This window comes from Pristis pectinata, chromosome 30 (assembly GCF_009764475.1).
Source record: "Pristis pectinata isolate sPriPec2 chromosome 30, sPriPec2.1.pri, whole genome shotgun sequence".
Taxonomy (NCBI): domain Eukaryota; kingdom Metazoa; phylum Chordata; class Chondrichthyes; order Rhinopristiformes; family Pristidae; genus Pristis; species Pristis pectinata.
The window spans coordinates 18,641,341-18,663,486 of NC_067434.1; the positions used below are offsets into that span (position 1 = coordinate 18,641,341).

Genomic DNA, 22,146 nt, shown 5'->3' on the forward strand with positions numbered 1-22,146 from the left:
TTGTTGCTAAAGGTCTTTGGAATGTCAGTTCTGGCATACCATTTATACTAATTTTTGTATTGTCAAAGCAAAAATACTGAGATTTATTTCTGTGGAGAAGTTAATCATGTAAATACACTTCATTTTAGGCAAGACAAAGTTAAAATCAAGGGCCAATATGACATTATGGCTATTGAAGAGATGAATGGTGAAGTAAAGTTCTCCACAAATTTACCGCAGCCCAATGGCCTTAGCAGGTGAGTATTTTTGTTTGTAGAATTTTTTTGCATCTTGAACAACTTAAATTTTACTGAAACTTCTTGGTTTTCTCTTGGCACTCGTCAGGTTAAAAAGAACTTCTATCTTAAAAAGTGAGGGACTGTGTAACCTGGGCCAGACTGTGGTGAGGTGAAACATTCAGGACATTGTATGTTGAAACATGGGGTTCATGAGGTCACGGGGAGAGAGAACAGGAAGAGATGAAATGATCAAACTCTTTATGCTCGCAAAGTATTGGGATCTGAAAGAAATTTTAAAATTTCTGACTTCCTGTTCTCATCATCCTTGTTTTGAAGTGAGTCCATGCTCCATAGTAGCAGCCCTTTGATATCTTGCTTAAAAGGTCAGTCTTCCATGGTCACATTGGAGGGCGAGTTTGCAGTGTGCTGAGTGGTTGAAGCCTCTGTCGTTCAGTATCAATTGAGATGCACTTCCAAGAAGGATTGCAGGAGAATGTTGAGGAATGCTGTTTCATTTGTCCATTCATGGATACTGAGATGGATTGCATTTTTCCAGCACCCTGGCTAAAATCAGCATATTATCGCTGAACTGAAACTGTTGCTTGTTTTTTTTTCAATAATATGTATTTGCCAGTCACGCTGTTGATTAAAAGCATCTTTCAGTTCTCATACATAGTTTATGTTCCCGTTGGTGAAAATGTGTGCGGCAAGCTTAAAGCTTGATTGACTCTAGCATGACTATGTGGTGGATTCTATTATTATAGTGCATTGGTCAATTATCAGTAGGGAAGTCCACTTTGAACTTCTGTCATATTGAGTTGCCGCCTCTCTAAAATACCCCATGATTTTTGGATTAATTGTACCAATGTATTCTTTGCTTAATCTAATTAACTTTGTGAAATATTGCAACATAAATTGCTGAATCCTGTGTTCTTCCACAAAATGAACAGTTAGGTTTAGTTTAATTTGGCATCATGAGTGGCACAGATGTAGAGGGCTGAAAGGCCTGTTCCTGTACTCTACTGTTCTATGTTCTAAATGAAGCTAAGTACAACTGTAAATCTTGATCTGTTCCACATGAGCTAATGATTTATTTCCACATCCTTAATGGTAACTCAGATTTTCAGTTACATTTTTCCTTGTAATTAGTATTTTTTATGCATGTTGACAATTGATCTTTTGATTTAATCTATTCAAGTAACTGTTAGATTGGAACTAAGTGGGTACTTTTGTGTCAGCCTTCCATCTTTTGCTTCTGATGTGTTTCAATAAGGTAAAAATATTCACTAAATAAATTACCAGAAGTTTGTCTTGCTGCTCCCCAACAAGAGATGGTAAGTAATGTTTAAAATAAAAGTTTCATAATTGGCTAAAACAATGACTTTGCAGCACACACATCAGTGGAGGAATGATCCCAAATGCAAGAATGATGTGAAGCTGGATTACATAAAAAAAAACTTGCCTTGCGATTCCATTCAAGGCTGAGAGAGGTCAAGTATACACCCAGTTAAGTTGCTTTAATAAAAGAACACAGAATCTTCTGAGGGAATGATAATGGCTTATGACCTCTTTGCCCAAAAATATAACGTAAAATAATGCAGAAGTAGACTCTGGTGTGTCTATCCAACAAAGTGCCAACTATTTTTAAATTTGTCAGGTGCCCAAGTGCTACAATTTTACCCAGTAAATCAATAGAAGAGCCCAATATTGGATATAAAAGCGCCATATGTGAGTTCATTGCTATTTTGATTTTTAAGTGTTGTAATCGAGTGTATGTTAGTGACCAGACAATATGGCTCTTTATATTTTATAGTATCTGGTTGAATAACAGCTATTATGTAATTATAATGTTAAAATTACTACTAAGTTATGATATAAAAATGCTGAAAACACTGAGCAGGTCAGACAGCATCTGAGAAAGAAACAGTTAATATTTCACATTCATGACTCTTCATCAGAACTAAATTGTGATAACTGCATGTTGTGATAGAATATTTGTGACTTGACTTGTTGATTTGCAATGGTTTTGGTCTTTTTATATATAGCTTAATGGTAAAACCATTGGAGACATGGCTGCAAATGATGCTGGTTTGGGATCCAAAACAACGGGGTGGTATTACAGATCCAAACACAAATCGACCAGCATGCTTCTTGCTTCTGGAGCAGATTTTAAGTCAGAAGGTTGGTGATACAGATGCAATTCCATAAAATATTGGTTAATGAAATGCAATGTAACATTTTTTTAATTGAATGAAATCTCTTCTGGGGAAAAAAACACCTATTTAAGAGACAACATCAAATTCAGGATTACAACTGAAGGGAATGTCAAGATTTAGAGTTTCTGCAGAAGTGCTCAGTTTTATTCTAAATGTGTTATTACACATCTCCCTAAAGTATGAAGATTGTACAAAACAGCATTTAATTTGCATTAAATGCATTATCATAGAATGTGCCATTTAGTATCTATATTGACTATCAGTCTTTTTATTATTAGAACATGGAACATTACATCACAGTACAGGCCCTTCAGCCCACGATGTTGTGCTGACATTTTATCATGCTCTGAGATCTATCCAACCTTTCCCTCCACATGGCCCTCCATTTTTCTATCATTCATGTGTCTATCTAAGAGTCTCTTAAATGTCCCCAATGTATATGCCTCCACAACCTCTGCTGGCAGTGCGTTCCACACACCCACCACTCTCTGTTTAAAAGGAAAAAAAACTTATCTCTGACATTCCCCCTATACCTTCCTCCAGTCACCTTAAAATTATGCCCCCTCGTGTTAGCCATTTTCACCCAGGGAAAAAGTCTCTGTCTGGCCCCTTGATATGTGCCTCTTATCATCTTCTACCCCTCTGTCAAGTCACCTCTCATTCTCCTTTGCTCCAAAGAGAAAAGCCCTAGCTCGCTCGACCTATCCTCATAAGACATGCTCTCCAATCCAAGCAGCATCCTGGTAAATCTCTTCTGCTGCCTCTCTAAAGCTTCCACGTCCTTCCGATAATGAGGCGACCAGAACTGAACACAGTACTCCAAGTGTGGTCTAACCAGAGTTTTATAGAGCTGCAACATTACCTCACGGCTCTTGAACTCACTACCCCAACTAATTAAGGCCAACACACCATACACCTTCTTCTTAACAACCCTATCGACCTGCGGAATAACGTTTTGGCACAGACTAGAAGGGTCGAAGGGCCTGTTTTCTGTGCTGTATTGTTCTATGGTGAGTGTTTCCATCAGGCAGGTACAGCATGGATTCAGGAAGGGCAGGTCCTATTTGACAAACTTACTGCAGTTCTTTGAGGATATAATGAGCACAGTGGATAGAGGGGAACAGGTAGATGTTATATACTTAGATTTCCAGAAGACGTTTGATAAGGTGCCGCATAAAAGACTTAACCATAAGATAAGGATGCATGGAGTTGGGGGTAAGGTATTAGCATGAATAGAGGATTGGTTAACCAATAGAAGGCAGAGAGTTGGGATGACTAGGTGTTTCTCTGGTTGGCAATCAGTGGGGAGCGGGGTGGCACAGGGTTCGGTGCTGGGCCCGCAACTGTTCACGATATACATTTACAATTTGGAAAAGGGGACCGAGTGTATCACATCTAAGTTGTCTGATGTCACTAAATTGAGTGGAAAAGCAAATTGTGCAGAGGATGTGGAGAGTCTGTAGAGAGATATAGATAGGTTAAGTGAGTGGGCAAGGGTCTGACAGATGGAGTACAATGTTGGTAAATGCAAGGTCATCCACTTTGGAAGGAAAAATAGAAGATCAGATTATTATTTAAATGATGAAAGATTGCAGCATGCTGTTGTGCAGAGGTACCTGGGAGTGCTTGTGCATGAATCGCAAAAGGTTGGTTTGCAGGTGCAATAGGTTATCAAGAAGGCAAATGGAATGTTGGCCTTCATTGCTGGAGGATTGAATTTAAGAGCAGGGAGGTTATGCTGCAACTGTACAGGGTACTGGTGAGGCCACACCTGGAGTACTGCTTGCAGTTCTGGTCTCCTTACTTGAGAAAAGATATACTGGCTTTGGAGGTGGTACAGAGGAGGTTCACCGGGTTGATTCCGGAGATGAGGGGGTTAGCCTATGAGGAGAGATTGAGTTGCCTGGGACTAGACTCACTGGAATTCAGAAGAATGAGAGGGGATCTTATAGAAACACAAAATTATGAAAGGGATAGATAAGATAAAGGCAGGAAAGTTATTTCCACTGGTAGGTGAGACTAGAACTAGGACGTGGCATCAAGATTCAGGGGAGTAGGTTTAGGACTGAGATGAGGAGGAACTGCTTTTCCCAGAGAGTAGTGAATCTGTGGAATTCTCTGCCCAGGGAAGCAGCAGAGGCTACCTCATTAAATATATTTAAGACACAGTTAGATAGTTTTTTGCATAGTAAGGGAATGAAGGGTTATGGGGAAAAGGCAGGTAGATGGAGCTGAGTCCATCACCAGATCAACCGTGATCTTATTGAATGGCCGAGCAGTCTCGATGGGCCAGATGGTCTACTCCTGCTCCTATTCCTTACGTTTCACATTAAGTCACTTGCAGGGATCATTATTTGCCTTAGAGTGCCTTCCTGTGGCTGAATGCAAATAATGCAAGGATGGAAAGAATTCCAGTGTGGGATTTTCCACTTTCACTTGGCAGTTTTCTACTTGCTGTTTTAACAGGAAAATCACAAAGTGACACATGCAGAGACCTTGATCAAATGTTTGCAGTGTGGAAAAAGCCATTGTGGTTTCTCCAACAATCCATTTCTTATGTGGTAAAACAATTGAAAATAGACTGGATAAATTTCTGTTAGGAGAATTGTATGGGACTGTTGGAATTAATTGCTAAGAAAACTAAGAGTATCACTTTATCTTTGTTACAGTTTGTTCATATATTAAATATGACTTCTGCCCGGGTTCATTCCTTTTTGATCAAACCTGATGAGAGCCTGCATTCTCTTCAAATGCGCATTGAAACTGAAACAGCAATTGCTGCTGCAAATCAGGAGTTGCTTGTGGAAACTGGAATTTCCTTGGATCCTCGTAAGCCTGCCAATCAATGTGTGCCAGATGTGGTATGTATTATCCTTTATTATCTTTGTAAAAATATGTTTTTTTTTGTCTGTGTGTCAATGGAGCTATATGAGACTTGATCATTATTGATGCTGTAAACAAAAAGCTACCAAATGTACTTGTTCTGAAAAGGTTACTGAAGTAACAGGAGGAACTAGCATGAAAAACACTAAATTGTGTTGAAGTTCTTCATCTTTTTAAAATCTCAAAATCCCCCAAACTACCCGGTTATCTATTATAAAGGACAATGCACTGACTTGAGAAGTGCTTCCAGGGCTGTTTACAGATCTGCAGTAAACGCTGGCCTTGTCAAAAATGCCTCCCATTGTGATTCTTTTTAAGAAGTTGATCGGTTTGATTTAAGTGGGTTAATGCCCCAAAATAGTAGGGGCAAACAGATGAATTTCGTTCAAATATCCTAAGTGTTGGATACTTGAATGAAAATAAAACAGTGTGGCGACTCACCGTCTAGTCGGGCGAACCGGCTCGGCAGTCGGGTCGCGCGGCGTCGGAGCGACGAGGCCCAAGATGGCGGCGGGCCTCGTCTTTCCGAGCGACAGGGAGAACCCGCGCGCGGGAAAGTCCTGATGACGTAGGACTTACGTCATTGCCGGTTTTTTGGGCGGGAGTTTTTCTCCCTTAAAGGGCCCGCACAAGGCGGGAAAATAAACGAGTTCTGTTTGGCAATCCTCCGAGTAGAGTCTTGTTTTATTCCGCGGTAGCAACCGCTACAACAGGCCTTTTAACTTTTTAATGGTCAAAAGATAGAATAATTAAATAAAGTACCTTGACTTCAAATTCCAGAAATATGTGAATTTGCAGCAATAAAACAATACATTTCAATGTTTTTTTTCTTTTTTGCAGAGAGGCTGGGACAGGTACATGGTGTACCTCTTCGATAAAAGTAGTACCATCTATGAAGGGCCCTTTGTTGCCAGAAAATTACCAGAACATGTAAATTATGTTGGTAAGAATGAAGTTATACATGAAATTTCATTCAAGCAGTTTTGCAGGCTTAAAATGAAATGCTCATCAAAACTCAATCTACTTTGTATCTGACTCATGAATGAACTCGAGATGACTCAGCTCATTGCTTCTAATATAAAAATGTGTCATGTTTCAAATTTTCTGACTGTCCTTGAGTAACTGTTGCATGTTTCAGAGATCATTTTAATAAAACTTTCAGTGCTATTTTTCTTCAGGCTGTTGTAATATTAACATTGCAACATAGAAATTCTAATGCTCCCTTAAGGGTGTACTAGGACATGGCAGCAGATCCTTAAATAATTGTTGCATGTTTTGGGCTTCAAAAATATAAGCCACCAAATTAACTGGAATATTAAAATCTAAAACAGAAGCTTTATTATAAATATAATCTACCAACAAATCTGTTTTCTTTGAATAGCATAGAGCCAATCATAGATTTAAATAAAGAGGGATGAATTTAATGTTTGCTATTTAGATGCTTGCCACCTGAGTTCTTGATTGAATTCAAAATATTGAGAAATTTTTGGATTTGCTTTTATTGATAAAATAAAGGTTAGTGTGCTATTCAAAAAGATAGGGAGAGGGTCGAAATGGGTTCCTGAAGGAGGAGAGGGTATGAAGGCAAAAGAGAGGGAGAGGACGGGTGAGACTTTTTGTCGAGTACTGTGCCACCAATATAATAGGTTAGTAAGGTTAATGAAGTAGTAATCAGAGTAAGGCTTTGGCAGCATGAGGAAGTTCTGTCCAGTTGGCCAGCTTTCTCACAATACCACAGTGTCACTAGAGCATCATGCAGTTTGAGGTGTTGAGTCTACTGGTGAAGGAGCAAATGTTCTGGAAGGTTCTATGGATTGAGACAATACTGATCCAGAGGAAGCTTTGGAAGAGGAACAAATAAGATGGAAAGGGCTTGACTCTGGTCACACAGGATGAGTAAAGACAAGCTGGTGACTTAGAGTTAAGTGGAATATGAAGGCATATTTGGAAGAGTTGAAGGGGACAGTCAAACACTCCTGAAGTGTCGAGCAAGAGAACACTGGAATCTGAGGCCTTAGAACTGGAAAAGCAGCCAAGATGTGCACACAACCAGGCACAGAAAGAGAAGTGAGTTGGATGAACCAGTGGCCAGGAGCTTGGTATGGCAAAGAAGATTAGTGGGGTCAGGCTGATTGAGAAAGGTTGTAAGGGATCTGTTTTGAGGGAGAAGCCTCTGGGTAGGAAATGACCATGTCTGACTGTACAGAGCTTCGTGATTTAATTACGAGTGAGTGTGACCTGAGGCCAGTTTCAAAATCAGTAACCCTTTTAAAATATCTATCTTGACAAAGTCTCATGTGGAACTCTTTCATTAAAATAAAGAGCATTGGGAATCCAGGGCAATGTGTGCAGGGCAGGATAACAAATCAGATTAAAACTGTAGGGAAAATGTAATTTCATTCAAACGGGAAAGAGAGTTAAAGCTCGCTCATACTTGAGCCACGTATCCAGATCAACCATTGATGTTTTCCAGAGTCAACAGGGCTAAGTTGTTGACTAGATTTCCTGAGGTGCCCATGAATCTTGTCGCATTTGACCTTCTGTAATGATCTTGCAAAAAGTAATTGTTACATTATCAAAATATACTTGGGGTGCTAACATAGAACCGCATTAAAACAACAACAATTTGCTTTAATTAATCTAGTAACATGTCTGAAGATAGCTAATCTGAGTATCATTAGATGGAATCTGATACTGGGCTTCATAAAGAGATGCCATAAACAGATGAGCAATGATAAGTTTTGACTTCAAGGAGGAAAGAGCAACAAAGAAGCTGGAGATTTAGGGTGCCAATTCTAAAGTGTGGGTCTTGCAAAGAAGGAGTCACAGGAAAGTAGGAGGTTACAGAGGTAGGTGCAGCTTGTGCTTTTGGAGGGGTGTAAGGAATGGATCAGGGCAAGGCCATTGGGCCATTTGAATGTGATGTTGATCATTTTAAAATCAAAGCTTACAGGACTGCAGACACAAGACACATCTGAACAAGTCTTGGTGCAAGTTAGGAAATGGGCAATAGAGCTCCAGTTATAGAGGAAGCAAAAAAGAACATTGAACACCAAAAGAACATTGCAAAAGTCAAGTCTAGAGCTGGCAAAAGCATGGATGAAGGTTTCAGCAGCAAATGAACTGAAGCGTAGGTGGGTGGGGTTTATTACAGAGTTGGAGTAGGTAGTTTGTGTGACAGTGGGGTATGAATACAGAGAGTAGGTCCGACAGGCTGTCAGGATTGCTGACAATTTGGTTTAGCCTCAGACTGTGTCCGGAGGAGAGGGCTGGAGGCTGGGGGCAGGCTGGAACTTGTCACTGTGACTGAAGTGAATTTTTGACCACTACATTGGAGGCAGAGAATACACTAGATTCTCAAAAAAACAAAACAAGATTAGAGACTAAAATTACTAACTGATAAACATGAAATACAGTAGGTAAACTGCAGACAGACTATACGGATTTCAGGATGAAGCAAAAGAGGGGGATGATATTTGGTCCTTCGTGCCTGTTGAATAGTCTCATTCCTCGTCACTTTCTCCATAGATCCAATAATTTTATCAATTTGTTTTTTTTTCCCTGTTTCCTTTTGAAATCACGATAGGATCGGTTTCCAGCTGCATTCAGATCATATCTTGTTGTGCTTAAAAAAAACACAAACAAATCACTTGCATTATTTTTATCAGTGACCTAATCTTTATCAAACCTGACATGGATTACATGTAATACTTAACACAGAAAAAGGCCATTTAGTATATCCACCAATTTCCATGTCCTTCATATGCTTCTCTTGCTTCACCATAAATGTACTTGTACTCTTTTGCTTAACTACTCCCTATAACCCCACTTTTACCTATTCTCGGAATTTCTTCTGAAATTGCTATTTGATTTCCCAGTAAATAATATTGATTATCTTTCACCCGGACTTTGTGTCTCTTTCAAAATCTTTATTAATTTTGAATGACCTCGTTCTTCTACTTTCAAAAGCTCACGTGGTAGCATTTTGGTTTGTTCTTATTAATAATTTTAATTTTCTAGTCCCTCTTTATTTTTTGACTACTTGCCTTATCTCATTATATTCTCCTTTATTTTGCTCTGTTCTGTCCACGTCCATTTTCCTTGCCCCCGATTTTTTTTTCCTTTCCCCCGATTTTTCCTTTGTGTCTTTATCCAGCCAGTGGTCTCATTATTCCTTAGTTCTTGTTTTTTTTAAATTATGGTTTACCCATATTGTTATTCATGTTATTTTTCAAATTTCTAATCTCATCTCCTCAATATTTTCCATTTTCTACTTCATTTTTCCACTAGAAACTCTTGTTCCAACAAAACCTTCTTTAAGGACATAAAAAGGAAGAGAGAGGTCAAACTGAACATGTACTCCTTAGACAATATGGCTGAGTAACAAGGAAATTGCTGAAAAATTAAACAGATGTTTATCTTTCCAGTAGAAGATACTATAATACCAAATAAAAATGTAGGGGAGGAATACCATCACTATCGTCAGAGACACAGTATTAGGCAAACTTAGAACTTGAGGCTGCATTAGAATCCTAAAAGAAACGTGGCATCTTTAAGTCAAAAAGAAAAAGGAACCATTAAGCAAAAAGTAAAAGGAAGCATGTGTAAGGATGAAGCTGAAATCGGACAGGGCCCATCAAGATTATAAAGAAAGTAGGAAAGAAATCAAACAGGGAGTCAGGAGGGCCAAAAGGGGCCATGAAATGTCCTTGGTGAGTAGGATTAAGGAAAGTCCCAAGGCACTTCATACATACAGTAAAAACAAGAGGGTAGATAGGGAGAGGGTAGGATCACTCAAGGACAGAGAGAATTCATGCCTGGAGCCAGAGGAAGTGGGTGAGGTACTAAATGAGTAATTTACATCGGTATTTGCCAAGGAGAAGTACTTGGAAGATAGTGAGATCAGTGTGGGGTATGCTAATACTCCAGGGCCTGTTGATATCAAGAAGAAGGTGCTGAGTCTATTGAAGAACGTTGAGGTGGATAAGTTCACAGGGCATGATTCTATCTATCCCAGGTTATTGAGAGAAGCAAAAGAAGACTGAGATCTTTGTATCCTCCCTATCCAGAGGCAAGGTCCCAGAGGACTGGAGAGGAACCACTGTTGCTTTGTTTAAGAAGGGCAATAGGGACAATCTAGCAAATTGTCGACCAGTGAGCCTTCGATCAGTGGAAGGGAAATTATTGGAGAGGATTCTTAGGAATAGGATTTACTTGCATTTGGGAAAAGCGTGGGCGTATTAAGGATAGTCAGCATGGCTTTCTGCAGGGCAAGTCATGTCTTATGAACCTGATTGAGTTTTTTTGAGGACTTGATGAAGATGATTTATGAAGCTAAGGCAGTAGATGTTATGTATGTGGACTTTAGTAAGGCATTTGACAAGGTCCCTCATAGTAGACTGATCCAGAAGATTAAGACACATGGGATCCATGGTGACTTGATAGATTGGATTCAAATTTGGCTTGCCTAAAGAATACAGAGGGTAGTGGTGGAAGGGTGTTTTTCTGGCTGGAGGTCCGTGACCAATGGTGACCCGCAGGGATCACTGCTGGGACCTCTGTTCGTGAAATATGATTTTGACAAAAATGTAGATGGGCTGATGAATAAGTTTGCAGATGACACAAAAATTTGTGTTGTGGATTGTGAAGAAAGTTGTCAAAGGATACAGCAGGATATCGATCAGTTGGATTTACAGGTGGACAAATGGGTGTTTAATCTGAGCGAGTGTGAGGTGTTGTACTTTGGGAGGTTAATGTAAGGGGAAAGTATACAGTGAATGGCAGGACCCTTGAGTGCATTGATGTACAGAGAGATCTTTGGGTGCAAGTTAATAACACCCTGAAAGCAGCAACATCTTGCCTTCATCAGTCGGGGCATTGAGTATAAAAGTTGGGAAGTCATGTTGCAGCTGTATGAAATTTTGGTCAGGCCACATTTGGAGTACTGTGTGCAGTTCTGGTCACCGCATTACAGGAAGGATGTGGAGGCTTTGGAGAGGGTGCGGAAGAAGTTCACCAGGATGTTGCCTGGATAAGAGTACATGAGCTCTAATGAGAGGTTGGACAAACATAGATTGTTTTCTCTGGAGTGTCGGAGGTTGTGGGGAGACCTGGTAGAAGCTTATAAAACTGAGAGGCATAAAATTATGATAGTCTTTTTCCCAGGGTAGAAATGTTAAAATACTAGAGGGCATAGCTTTAAGGTGAGAGGGGGAAAGTTTAAAGGAGATGTGCAAGGCAACTTTTTTTTTACACAGTAGGTGCCTGAAATGTGCTGCTGGGGAGATGGTGGAAACATACGCAACAGTGACGTTTAAGAGGCATTTAGAGAGATACATAAACAAACAAGGATTGGAGGGATATGGATCATGTGCAGGCAGATAGGATTAGTTTAATCTGGCATCTTGTTCAGTACAGACACTGGGGGCCATAAGGGCCTGTTGCCTGTGCTGTACTGTTCTATGTCCTGTGTAAGTGCTACAGAAATAGTGGATGCATTTGGTTGTAATCTTCCAAAAATTGTTTTATTCTGGAGAGATATTGTGATTTCCTAATTTAAAAAGAGTCAGAGGCAAAAAGTGGATAACTATAAGCTGATTCACCTAATATCTGTTATTGCAAACGGAGATCTATTATTCAAGGAGTAATAACACGACATTTTGTAAAGTCATGCAGCAACACACAAACCACTGGAGGAACTCAGCAGGTCAGGCAGCATCTATGGAAGGAAATGGACAGTTGACATTTCAGATCACTGTAGCTCCAGATTTCCAGCATCTGCAGTCTCTCGTGACTCCATTTTATAAAGTCATAATCTGATCAAACTGAGTCAGCATGGTTTCATGAAGGGGAAATCATGTTTGACAAATTTGTGAGAGTTCTTTGAGGAAGTATCAGTGGGGAGAGGGGAAACCAACGCATGTACTGTATTTGAATTTTCAAAAGGCATTCAACAAGGTGGCACACAAAAGATTACTTTGCAAGAGCTCATAGTGTTGGAGCTAATGTGTTAGCATGGATAGAGAATTAGCTATCTAACAAGAAGCAGCAAATAAGGATAAGATGATCATTTTCAGTTTGGCAACCTATAAGCAGACCAGTACCATGAGGATAAGTGCTGGGATGGCAACTAGTATTTGGAGGAAGCAATCAAATAAACTTTAGCCACATTTGCAGATGATTGAAAAGTAGAGCAAAAGCAAAGGCATGAAAGTGTTTACAAAGAGATGTTGACAGGCTGAGTGAGTGAAAAGTTCACAAGAAAGACTGATAAAACAAACTATTTAAATGGAGCAAGACTGCAGAAAGCTGCAGCATAAAGGGATTAGCGGGTACACCAAACACACAAATAGCATACAGCTGTAGTGAGAAATCAGGAAGGCTGATGGGATGTTGGCTTTTATTTCAAAGGGACTCTAGTATAAAAGTAGGGAAATCTTACTATAATTGTGCAAGGACTAGTGAGACTGTATTTAAACTACTGTTTTGGTCCCCTCATTTTGGGAAAGATGTTGTCATTGAAAGCAATCGGGAGAAGATTCACTGAGATGTTCCAGAGTATGGAGGACTGTCTTCTGAGGAGAAGTTGAACAGTTTCATATTTCTTTACATCATAGAAGAAGATCATTCAGTCCATCTTCTCAGAGCAATCCTCTTAATCCCACGCCCCCACTCATTTCCCTCACATGTTCATTAACTTCTCCCGACTCTCCTTCCATCCAGCTGCACTAGGGACAACTTCGCTTAGCCAATTAACCACCAACCAGCACTTCTTTGGATGTGGGAGGAAATCCATGCAGTCACAGGGGGATTGTGCACACTCCCCACAGACTACACTGGAAGTCAGGATTGAATCCAGATTGCTGGATGCGAGAGACAGCAGCACTATTGATGTGCCACTGTTCCAGTCGGGTCTATACTCTTTGGGGTTTCAAATGAGATGTAATCTTATTGAAGCTATAAAAGTTGGGGTGCTGGACAGGGTAAATGTTTCCCCTCCTGGGAGAGTGTGGGACCAGAGGGTATACTCAGAATTACACATGTAAGACTAAGATGAGGAAGCTTTTCTTCTTGCACAGGGTTGAGACTTTGGAATTCTGTGAAGGCTAAATCCTTGACTATATTTAAAGCAAAGAGAGATTTCTACTCAGCAAGGGAATCAAGGGTTATAAGGATAGGATGGGCAAGTGGGATCAGCCACAATCTTATCGAATGGCAGAGCAGGCTTGTGAGGCTATATGGCCTACTCCTCTTCCTATTTCATATGATCTTGTATTGAACACACCTGTCCATCTGAGCTCTTACCAGTGGATCATACTTCTTCCATTGATGAATCCAAGGATCCATTTCCACAACATGCTTTCGCAACTTGTCCTGCTATCTTTAGAGATTTGTGCACATTTGTAGGTATGCAAGTCTATAGGAAACAAAATTAAATCAGTCCAGAGACTGAAGATTTAAAAGGGATTACGGCGTAATTAAGACTTTAACCATCTGGACAAGGCAATCAACAAAGAAATAGAATACAATAGTGGGGTTACACAACAACTCATATTTCCTTGTTCAAATTCAACACATCTTCAAAGTACAAATAAAGAGTTTGTAAAGAGATGCAACAAGATTTATCCTGCATAAATTGAGAATATTTTGATTGAAGAACTCAGATTTGTTTATAGTGGTATTTGAAGCACATAGTCAAAAATATATTTGTTGGGAGTACAAAATGTTAGACAAAAATGATCAATTTGCAGTTGAATAGTATAAGAAAAAAGTATGTGATGAGCTTCATTTGTTTTGTAGCCTTCATAATCTTAAAACTGATCAGATATGTTGATGAGACAAATTGATGATGTTATATAAATAAACATTCATCGACCTGAATGAAAGATGAGAGTTTTTGAACTATATTTTAGTTGTTTGTAGGTTTTGGTATCAAAATTAAAATTCAGAAATGCTCCATTTTAACAGTATTGTAATTAATGTTTTGTTATAGTGCGGGATGCTAAGATAATGTTGCCCAATGTACAACTGAGGAAAGTGTGGGGTGAAGCTGTGAATTATGTCTGTGGATTAAAGGAAGACTACAGCAGATTGTTCCAGGGCCAGAGAGCTGCAATGTAAGTCATTTCTGGACCAAAGACCTGACATGATACACCAGTAGATGATCGTATGAAGATTTAAATTTATATTTGCTTCTTTGTGTACTGTACTTGCTCAGAAAATATAAAGTTGAGGAATGAGATCTCAAGGAAGATCTGGGGAGAGTGAATTAGAAGAGATGAAACACAGTAAGTACAGGAAGAAAAACTCAGAAATTAAAATAAGAGAAGAAAAGGAAAATTAAGGGGAAAAAATCAAAACAACAGAATTTATCCCGTTAAAATTTCCTAAGGCAATTTACAATTATATTTATAGAGACTCTGCCTCTATAAATATTCACTTTCTAGCCAAGAGAAAGTGATTGTTTAAAAACATACATGCATTGTTAATTACTAGGCTTGGCTTCATGTGATGTATTTAGTGGGAAATTAACATCAAACTTCAGCAATTTTGATGAAGTCATGGCAGGTGAAGTGTGAGCTGCTGTTTTTGCAAAGCTTGTGGGTAATTAGGTGAATTTATGCAGCAAAGTGGGAGATTTCTAACCCCAGTGGTATTTCTTTCTTGTCACAAGTAGTGGACTGATTCTTGAATTAATGATATCTTTGTCATTCAAATGCTGTTTTTCTTTTCAGTGAATTCTCAGTCCTTGATAACTCCAAACTACATATTTGGCACCAGCAAGGGACAACATTGTGGTACTTCACTGAGTCACACCTTACATGGGGCATGACTCAGTGAAGTGCTGTTCAATGCAACAACAACTCTGGGTGACTCTCTTCATTAGTTTGCTCCCCCTTTGTCCCTTTTCCGGGGCACAGTCTGTCCTTGCATATTGGCTTTGGGTTGTGCCTCCTTCCTGGGACACCAGTGTCCAAATCTAATTTTCAGTGGAATTGCATACAATACTTTGAGAGGTAACAAGTTCTTGGATAATTGTCACAATTATTGGGATTTTTCAATAAGTAGAATTTCCACATCACACTATTTGTGCAGATTTATGTATAATTATGAGGGTCTTTTTTGTTTTAAAAAAACAATTCTATTAAATACTAGATTCATAAAGGAATCAGTTTTGTCATTGTGAAGAACAGTGTCTTGAGTTGGGGTGACAGAAATTAGTTGAAATGCACTGTTTCACTGAGCTGCTTTGTTTCTTCTGCAGGGGTTGAAATTTAGTTGGGCGGTACTGCTGTATTGTACTTTGGGAATTGTGAATTTATGAAAATACTTCCATATATATTTACTGTTTTGACTATGCCCTGTAGGATGATAATTTCACTTCCTTGGGGAACTCCTATCTTTTCAAGTGAAACAAAAATGATAATCAAATTATATTGAGAGTAGAAAAACTGTTACTAAATTTGTTAGTGTATTTGAAAAAATTCCTTCATATGCTACAAATCATCTTATTCATTTCAATTATAGAATATTACTTTCTACCCCAATTTTTTGGCTTGTATTTAGTGGGCTAAATTATTTTCAGTCAGTAAGCTAATTTGAGATAACAACATGACTGTTGTGGTCAACATCCTTTCTTTCCTGCAGCACACAAAGAATTCTCTTTCCTGACAGGCAAGGTTCCAATTTTGATTAGGATGTGTTTGGACCTGATAGCTTTTTAGGTGATGAATGAGTTGGGCAATATTTTCTGGCTAAAAATAGCCTAATAATATCAAGGTTTGGGCATATTTAGAGAACATTAATATTGTAGGTTTAGTAGCTATTGTAAATATAACTTCAAGTTTTAGTTTCAGGTTTGTTTCAAACCACACAAATGTTTTTTTTAACTTTCTGAGTAATAAATTATTTTAATTGATGGTTATAAGACCACTAATATATATTGACTACAGTTAAATGACATTGGTTGAAGAATATTTTGTTAAAAATATAAATTAATTTAGCTTTATGATGTGAATTTATGAGCCTCGAATTTATCGGCGGCCAAGAAATGGCACTTGTCACTAAACTTGATGAGCACGAAGACCTTGTATTCTGTGTTAAACACTTCAGACACCTGCTGCTCTCAAATGGATCTCTGACACCCAGCAACTGTGATGTCATCAGTCTGGCTAAACAGCCAATCACATTAAAGAGTTCTCTTGAGCAGCACACAAAAACAAACTACCTTTCGAGTAAGGTTATTCAGAATATTAAGTGAAGATTTGAGCAGTTATAAGTGATTAGGGTAGAAGTTGAAATGCCATGAACTTAAGATGAAGGAAAGTATCTGGGGGTACCTTAAATGAGTGGAAGCTAAGGACTTTGGAGCACAGGCTGTAAGCTAAACCTTCTGCTCCAGTTAATTGCTCCCTCTGGGACAGCTGTACTGCACTGGTGGCTGTGAACAGAACCATCAAGAAGTCACTGAACCACTGACAACAACTTTAGGATTTCTCCATTAAACCATACACGTGCAGAAATCCCACAGTTGCTGCTATATTCAGAGAAGTTAGAAAATATTTTCATTACATCCGCAAATTCTGAACCATTTCAGATATCCCACTTTGTGATTCGTTTCATGTAAATTTATGGCATTAGCGTTTAGAAGTCGTAGAATATGGAAGCAGGCCCTTTGGCCCACAGAGTCCATGTTGACCATCAATCACCCATTTACACTAATTCTACATTAATCCCATTTTCTTTTATTTCTCCCCTCAGATTTTACCACTCATCCATACACATGGGGCATTTTACAGTGGCCAGTTAACCTACCAACCCACACATCTTTGGGATGTGGGAGGAAACTGGAGCAGCCAGTGGAAATCTACTTGGTCACAGTGAGAACATGCGAACTCCATACAGACAGCACCCAAAGTTGGGTTTGAACCTGGGTCTCTGGCACTGTGATGGAGTAGCTCTGCTAGCTGCACCACTGTATCACCCATATGTTTATAGCTTTAAGTTATAGATTTATAGCCAGTCACCTCGCTGTCAATATTTTTTTGTGATAGTAATGAATACTTTTTCAATAGAAACTTCTGTTTTTCACTTGTAAAAACACACTTTTGTTTCCAGATATTCCATGGAATCTCATTTTGATTATAATTATGATTTATTTCCAGGTTGAGTCTACTTCGTTATAACAATAACCTTACAAAAATGAAAACAACAATGTTTTCTAATTCTCAGCAGTTGAAGGCTAGGTTGGATTTCTTTCAGTCCAGCATTAAGCTTGATCTGGAAAAGTACAGTGAGCAAATGGCATATGGAATATGTAAGTGTTCCATTTTATTAATGTTTTCTGAATCTATTGTGATCTTGTGCTTAGTGATGAATTTATTGGTAATTACATTGGCCACAAATGATCCTGTGTCTTTTCATGATATTCTGTGGCAATCTCATAGGCTGTAGTTAATTGTATCATTGACCTGACTGTTCAGTCTTTGATTGATGGGATTACTGATAGAAACAGGAATTCCATGAATTTGTACAGCTAGTAGTCAGGTATGTTTCAGATGAAACACCTGCTTGCTGTATGTGAGCATAATGATTGATTTGTGGGAACAATGTGACTGGAAAAACCTCACCTGCCATTGATCCCTGGTGAGCATGTTTCTATCACAATGAAAAACATCATAACAAGCTTACACAATGGAGCATTTGTTTCCTAATGTACAATTAGGATCATATAAGCAAATAGAATTTAAATTACAGGAGCAGTATTTTCCCATGAACATTATAAACAAGATCTGTCTCTTAAACCCATTTGCTTTAAGTTACTGATTTGCCTTTTGAGGCTCAAACTCACTTCCACTGTAATTGTTTTTTTTCCAAACACAACCATTAGCACCAAAAAGCACATCCTCTACAACTCCATCCTTGCAAACAGTGAACTTATCTCCATGTATGTCCAAAATTCTTGAAAATAAAGGCACCTCTGAAATGCAAGCCCATTTTTCCCCACAACTTTGAATGTGTCCAATTAGATATCAGCTATACTGCAGTTCCTGAATAATATCCTGGATCGGAGGAGGTGATCGGAGTTAAAATAAGTTGCTTAAGGTGGGATGAGTTCAGTGAAGGAAATAGGAGCTGCTTTGGTCATGCTGAAGGAAAAAGAAGTTGAGGACCTGGGAGCTCCTAATGAGTGTTCAGAGGAAGATTTGGTTTTCTTTAACTTCCTGATTTATCCTAAAATTTATTTGGATGAAATCATGCATAATTATATTTTTAATACCGTGATTATTAAATTCAACTAAAAAATTATAATCGTTCAGAGGGTACATGCATCTCTGGCAATGCCAGCACAACCCAAATGTTCCCTGAATTGTGGAGATGGTTAGGAGTCAACCACCATGGTGGGTCTGCAGTCTCTCAAAGACTAAGCAAAGGCAACAAACTTATTTCCGGTTCACTTATGTCCGAAGTGTCTGCTTATTTCACATTTATTTAATTACTTCAATTTAAATTCCCCAGCTGTCCATGATAGGATTCGAATTCGTGTCTCTGAATCTATAAATCGTATCCATAACTCTCTTCTAGTCCAGTAACTTGTTTAAAAAAAACTAATATCTAATAAATCAAATCCAACTTTGTCTTGTATATAAAACAGGAATCTTATGGACCAGTGCAATAATATATATTGTAACATGAGGCAAATCCTCTTTAGTTCACATACATATAGTGCACATAACGATGTTCAATAATAACATTGCTTTTCCAACACTAGGTTCTACTTCTAGCTTTTGCCTGACATCATCGACGTAACTCTTTGTATCTAGCTGAAGCGATGCATCCTTTGAATACCCGTACATTTTCCCCTTTATTTTGATAAAGTAAAATGCTACGTTTTGGAACTCTGTGAGTTGCCAGAATGATTCGTGAGCACAGGTAGTTTTTACTAGAGCCATTCCCTTGAAAACATTGTGACAAATTTATAGTTATTCTTGTATACACATCAAAGACTCACAGTGGAAAGAAACAAAGGACCCAATTGTTTGAGATCCTGCCAAATAACCTCATAACTAAAGTGAATGTGAAAGATGGTTTCAGCTAACCTTACTTTTGCTTGTTATATGGAAAGCCTGCATTGTCACCGACTCTGAAATACCAAAACTATAGAGTAAAGGTAAATGGCTTTAAAAGATGGAAACTTTTTTTGCTATTTTGTTATGTTTTAACTTTGTTGTATTGAGAAAAACAGATGGAGTGCTTGCAGATGTTGGTGCCAAACAAAAGATTTGCATTTGTATAGTACCTTTCATGATCTCTGGTTCTCACAAATCTCTACAGTCAATAAATTGATGTGTAATTTGCAGTCATATTACAGGAAACATTGCAGACAGCTATACTCACAGCTCCCATGATGATAGTGATGCTGGCCAACATATCAACTATTTTTGTGAAGTTGACTATATTGGCCAAAACATTCAACAGAGTAGCGCACTGGGATTTTTTTTTTGATGCCTGAGAGGATAGAAGGCTCCTTGGTGAAAAGTATTGTCTAAAAGAAAGAATCTCCAACAGGCCAACTCTCTCTCAGTACTAAACTGGAGTGTCAGCCTACGTTTTGCTGCTCAAATCTTGAGTGGAACTTGAACCTGCAATGTTCTGATTTGGGTGAGAGAGCCGCCCACTGAACCGTTGTTGACAAAGGTAGACACTGAAAGAATAACAAAATTGGCCAAGCAAATTGATGAGTAGACTGAAAAGTTCATGCATACAATTACAAACTTAAACATTAATTAAGAATAGGAAGAGAGGACATAAGAATTATGGAATAGGTTGTCCGGCAAGGTAGAGAGTGCAGACTGAAATGCAATGTTTCCTTGAGAGAAATCGTGACCAAATGCAGAAATCTTGGGCTGGAGAGTGGGAGCAGAAACATTGAATCATTGACCTATGCCCTTCTTTCTATTCCTAATAAACTTTTGAGTTGCTTAATTTTATTTGATATTTGTGTAAGGTTTATTTTATTTTCCGAGTCAATGACAGGAGCACAAACTTTAATTTTGTCACTCTTGGACTGCTTACGAGGGTCCTGATATTCCTTGTCCCAAATTTCATATTGTGGAGTGGAAGTTGCCTGTGTGTGATTTCTTTTGATGTGAGGAAGTCATTGCACACCAACTTATCACACAGACTTCACAGAGTCCAGTCCAAATCCACATTTATTTATTGCAGGTCATGCAACATAATTCTCTTCTGTGGTTCTTGATTTTTTGAGGAAGTGGTTTTGAAACTTAAGGTACTGTATGTTATTTATTGCTGAGTTGCTTATGAATTTTGATTTTGAGATGGCATATTTTTATCCTAAGCTTCTGAGAAGATGCTAAAAGCATGGAAGGAAATGGAAGAGAAAGCAGAGGCTTGTAAACAGGTGAATAAATCTCAGGTTTTATTGGTGTCTGCATTTTTGTTTATAAAAACAAATAACAATCACTCCTAATGTACTTCAATGGTTGATTGTTTAGGAATAAATCAAAAATAACAAGTATAATCTACAGTGTTCTGGTACAGTTCGACATTGAAGTGGTATTTTAAGCTCAACTAAATACATTTCTGCACTACACTAGCAATGGTTGACACAATCAAGAAATATTTTTTGGTATGCTGGGATGATTAGCCTTGTCACCAAGAAGGATCGGAATTAGGTGCTTGGTTTATGTATTAGGGATGTTCTTTTTTCCTGTACAATGGGGTAAAGGTGTGAAAATTGTAAGATACAATACATACTCCAAGTCCTTCCAAGTTCTCAATATATTCAAGGTTTAAATTTTTTAGCAGTATTTGTCTTTTTCTCTGGCTGCCTATTTTTTGTTAGGACCCTACTTTGTGAATTTTAAGTGAGTATAATGAAATTGCATTCCCATTCTTCTTCAGTTAAGCAAAGTAACACCTGGGTTCAATCCTGACCTCATTCTTCTGAGAAGAAGAATTAATAGAAGAATGTTTATACATTCTTCTTATAGTCATGTGGATTTTCCCTCAGTGCTTTGGTTTCTTCCCGCATCACAAAGACGTGTAGGTTGGTCGGTCAATTGGCCACTGTAAATTGCCCCTGGAGTATGTGTAAGTGGTAGAGTGTGTGTGGTGGGGGAGGGGGGGAGTTGATGAGAATGTGGGTAGAATTTTTTAAAATGGAATTAAGGTAAGATTAGTGTAAATAGTCTATTTCCGCTCCTTGTCTCTCTATAATTCTATGTATAAGCATTTTCGGTAATTGAAAAAATTTTTAAAAGTTAGTAAAGTATGTGCTCTTTTTAATGTTGACTGCAGGGACCTAGGTTTTGGAGCTTGCCTGGTCTCAGAACCAGTCAAAACAGTGCAATATTTTCTCCTTTTTCTGTTTTTCATCCTTCAGTTACATTGAAGTAAAAGTGGGTTCTAAAATGTTCTTCCAGAGGGAGTCGAAGTGATCGAATAGATTTCTGCACAAAATTAACAATCCTGTCTCTAGTGCTTTGGATGTGAAATGAAACCTGCATAAGGTCTCAAAAATTATATTCAGCAGCTTCAAGCTCAACTTTTCTTCTCTAAGGACACCAGCTAACAACCATATGTCCCTTCTGAATGTTTTGGTGATTTGGGGACAAATTGAGAAGTGGGGAATTCTGGCAGATGGTAGGAGGGGTATTTGCATTTGCAATGTAATTCATGTTCGTCTGTTCTCCCATATGTTTCTGAGACATGGATTGACTTCATCGGGCATCTGAAAGTGTGGGGAGGTACTACCCACTCCCTCTGTACAAAAATCCTCAGTTCACAGGCAGGATAAGCAAATCCAC

General features: G+C 38.5%; 1 protein-coding gene across 1 annotated transcript in view; it reads left to right on the forward strand.

The window, feature by feature from the left end:
• chuk (component of inhibitor of nuclear factor kappa B kinase complex) overlaps positions 1-22,146 on the forward strand; it is a 63,115-nt gene that overhangs the window by 22,109 nt on the left and 18,860 nt on the right. Inside the window, exons 9-15 of the mRNA XM_052041535.1 lie at positions 129-236; positions 2,264-2,399; positions 5,104-5,295; positions 6,158-6,260; positions 14,310-14,433; positions 17,482-17,633; positions 20,677-20,738. Coding sequence (XP_051897495.1) covers positions 129-236; positions 2,264-2,399; positions 5,104-5,295; positions 6,158-6,260; positions 14,310-14,433; positions 17,482-17,633; positions 20,677-20,738 — 877 coding nt within the window. The remainder of the gene's footprint in view (positions 1-128; positions 237-2,263; positions 2,400-5,103; positions 5,296-6,157; positions 6,261-14,309; positions 14,434-17,481; positions 17,634-20,676; positions 20,739-22,146) is intronic.